This window comes from Charadrius vociferus, unplaced genomic scaffold (genome assembly GCF_000708025.1).
Source record: "Charadrius vociferus isolate BGI_N301 unplaced genomic scaffold, ASM70802v2 scaffold2522, whole genome shotgun sequence".
Classification (NCBI taxonomy): Eukaryota; Metazoa; Chordata; class Aves; order Charadriiformes; family Charadriidae; genus Charadrius; species Charadrius vociferus.
In genome coordinates this window covers 7,002-8,784 of record NW_009647142.1, presented here as the reverse complement: position 1 = coordinate 8,784, position 1,783 = coordinate 7,002, and the positions used below count along the sequence as shown (strand labels likewise).

At 49.1% G+C, this 1,783-nt stretch overlaps 1 protein-coding gene across 1 annotated transcript in view; it reads right to left on the bottom strand.

Moving 5' to 3' along the window:
* Positions 1–1,443, bottom strand: part of SPATS2 (spermatogenesis associated, serine-rich 2) — a gene marked incomplete at its 3' end in the record, with an annotated part of 20,925 nt that extends 19,482 nt beyond the window's left edge. Inside the window, exon 1 of the mRNA XM_009895845.1 lies at positions 1,419–1,443. Within this exon, the coding sequence (XP_009894147.1) occupies positions 1,419–1,443 (25 nt within the window). The remainder of the gene's footprint in view (positions 1–1,418) is intronic.
* Positions 1,444–1,783: the final 340 nt, after the last annotated feature.

Below are 1,783 nucleotides of genomic sequence, written 5' to 3'. Positions count from 1 at the left end.
CCCCGACAGCCGGAATCGGGGCGGTTTTTGCCAATTCCTCCCCCCCCAGTCCCTCAGAGGAACCGCTTCCCGTGGTTTCCCCAGTCGTCCCCTGTGGGTTTCTCACACCGTTCCCCTCTCTAGACCCGTTAATTCTCTGCTGCCGTTTCAAGGTGTGTTTTTCTCTCCACATCTACTCAGCACCGACGACCGCCGGGCGCCGTTTCCAGCATCAGAGAGAAGGCAATTTCTTAATGACTTGTACTGAGGCTTCCAAGAGCACAGATACAAATACAGCATTTTAAAAATCACTCCAAAATTACCCTATACAATAATTTCCATAACTGTCACTAATTGCTTTGAATCATGTATGGATCTAGCTGTCAAAGGACGGCTGGGCTCCGCAGGTAGACACCGTTTCCATGCCAAAGCTGCTAGGAAAAAAAAAATAAATAAATCTACAGAGAACAAAAGCGCTTCTCTTGAGGTAGAGGACATGAATTGTCAAACCCATTCGCCTTAAATTATTAATTAGTAGTCCGTTCAAATAAAAAGAAAACCGTAACCCTCAGCCCTCCTTCTCCACCCCCACCCCACCCCTCCACTTTGGAATTAATGTTTCACACGCTACAAATAAGATCCCTCCCCGAAATCAGCTGCTTGACGCCAGAACAGCTTTGCCACTTAACATGCGACGGCAGAAAAAGGAAAACCAGCCCGGGCATTTGAAGACAAAGCAAGGGAAAAAAGCTTCTTGCAAACGTGCTCGTCGCCCTTCCGCACCTATCGAAGGAAAAAGATGTAAATAGGTCTGGTTGGAGTCGCATCGCCAAGAGGCGAGGACCTGAGCGGAGCTATCCCACCTCGACTCCACGGCTCGTTTCTTAACTGGATTCCTGGCAAGCAGTTGCCACAGACAGGACAAGCAGCTCCGAGCCCAAAGCCTGCCCCGAAGCCCTGGTGTCCGTGGGGCACTCGAGAGGGTGACCAGGGGCTGCCCGGGAACACGACCGAGTTTTGGTAGAGTTAATCCCCCGAGAGAGCCGGGCCCCGCTCAGGTTCATCCCCCCCATACCCAGCCAGGGGAAGGAAAATGCAAAAGTTTGGCTCTGTAACTCTTCCAACTACTAAACAGTTGTTTTGTTTTTTTTTTATTTGCCTCCTGTTGTCGGGCTGTGAAAGCGATGCGATGTTACCATTATACAGGAACTCCTGAGATCAGAACTGTCCAACTGGACAACTGAAATGCTACTAAAAATGTCACAAAACCCAACAGGTTATACGATGTCACTAAGATAGTGACAATAAGCTGTCAAGTGACAGCAGCAGCCTTGAAAGGAGTATAGCAAAAGCAATTAACCCCCTTCCTAATTGATAACTTTGGAATCGATAGTGCTGTTTATTGGCATTTGATGATATCGCATTCACATGCATCTTACCTTTCGTATTTTGCTTTTTAGACATCTCAGCGCGTTCGCTCTGGTGTCGAGCGATACAGGAGGGGAGGGGGAAAATAAGAGAGTCCTCGCCCTTGAGCAACGCAGCTGGCAGCTGCGATTCGCACACCGCCTTGTATCAACGCGGGAAGCGGCAGCTCGCTGGTTTGGGATGGCAAAATCCCAGCTGCGAGGGCAAACGGGGTCTGGAGTTGTCAGAAATCTGCTGACAGGCCAGCAGAGCACCACAGCTCCTTCCTCGGAAAAGCAAGTTCTTGTCACGAAGCCTGGCTGCAGCGGTTGGTATCGGTCTTTTCGGGTTCTGAAAATGAAAGAAGGGGGGAAAAAAAAAAAAAAAAAAAAAAAAA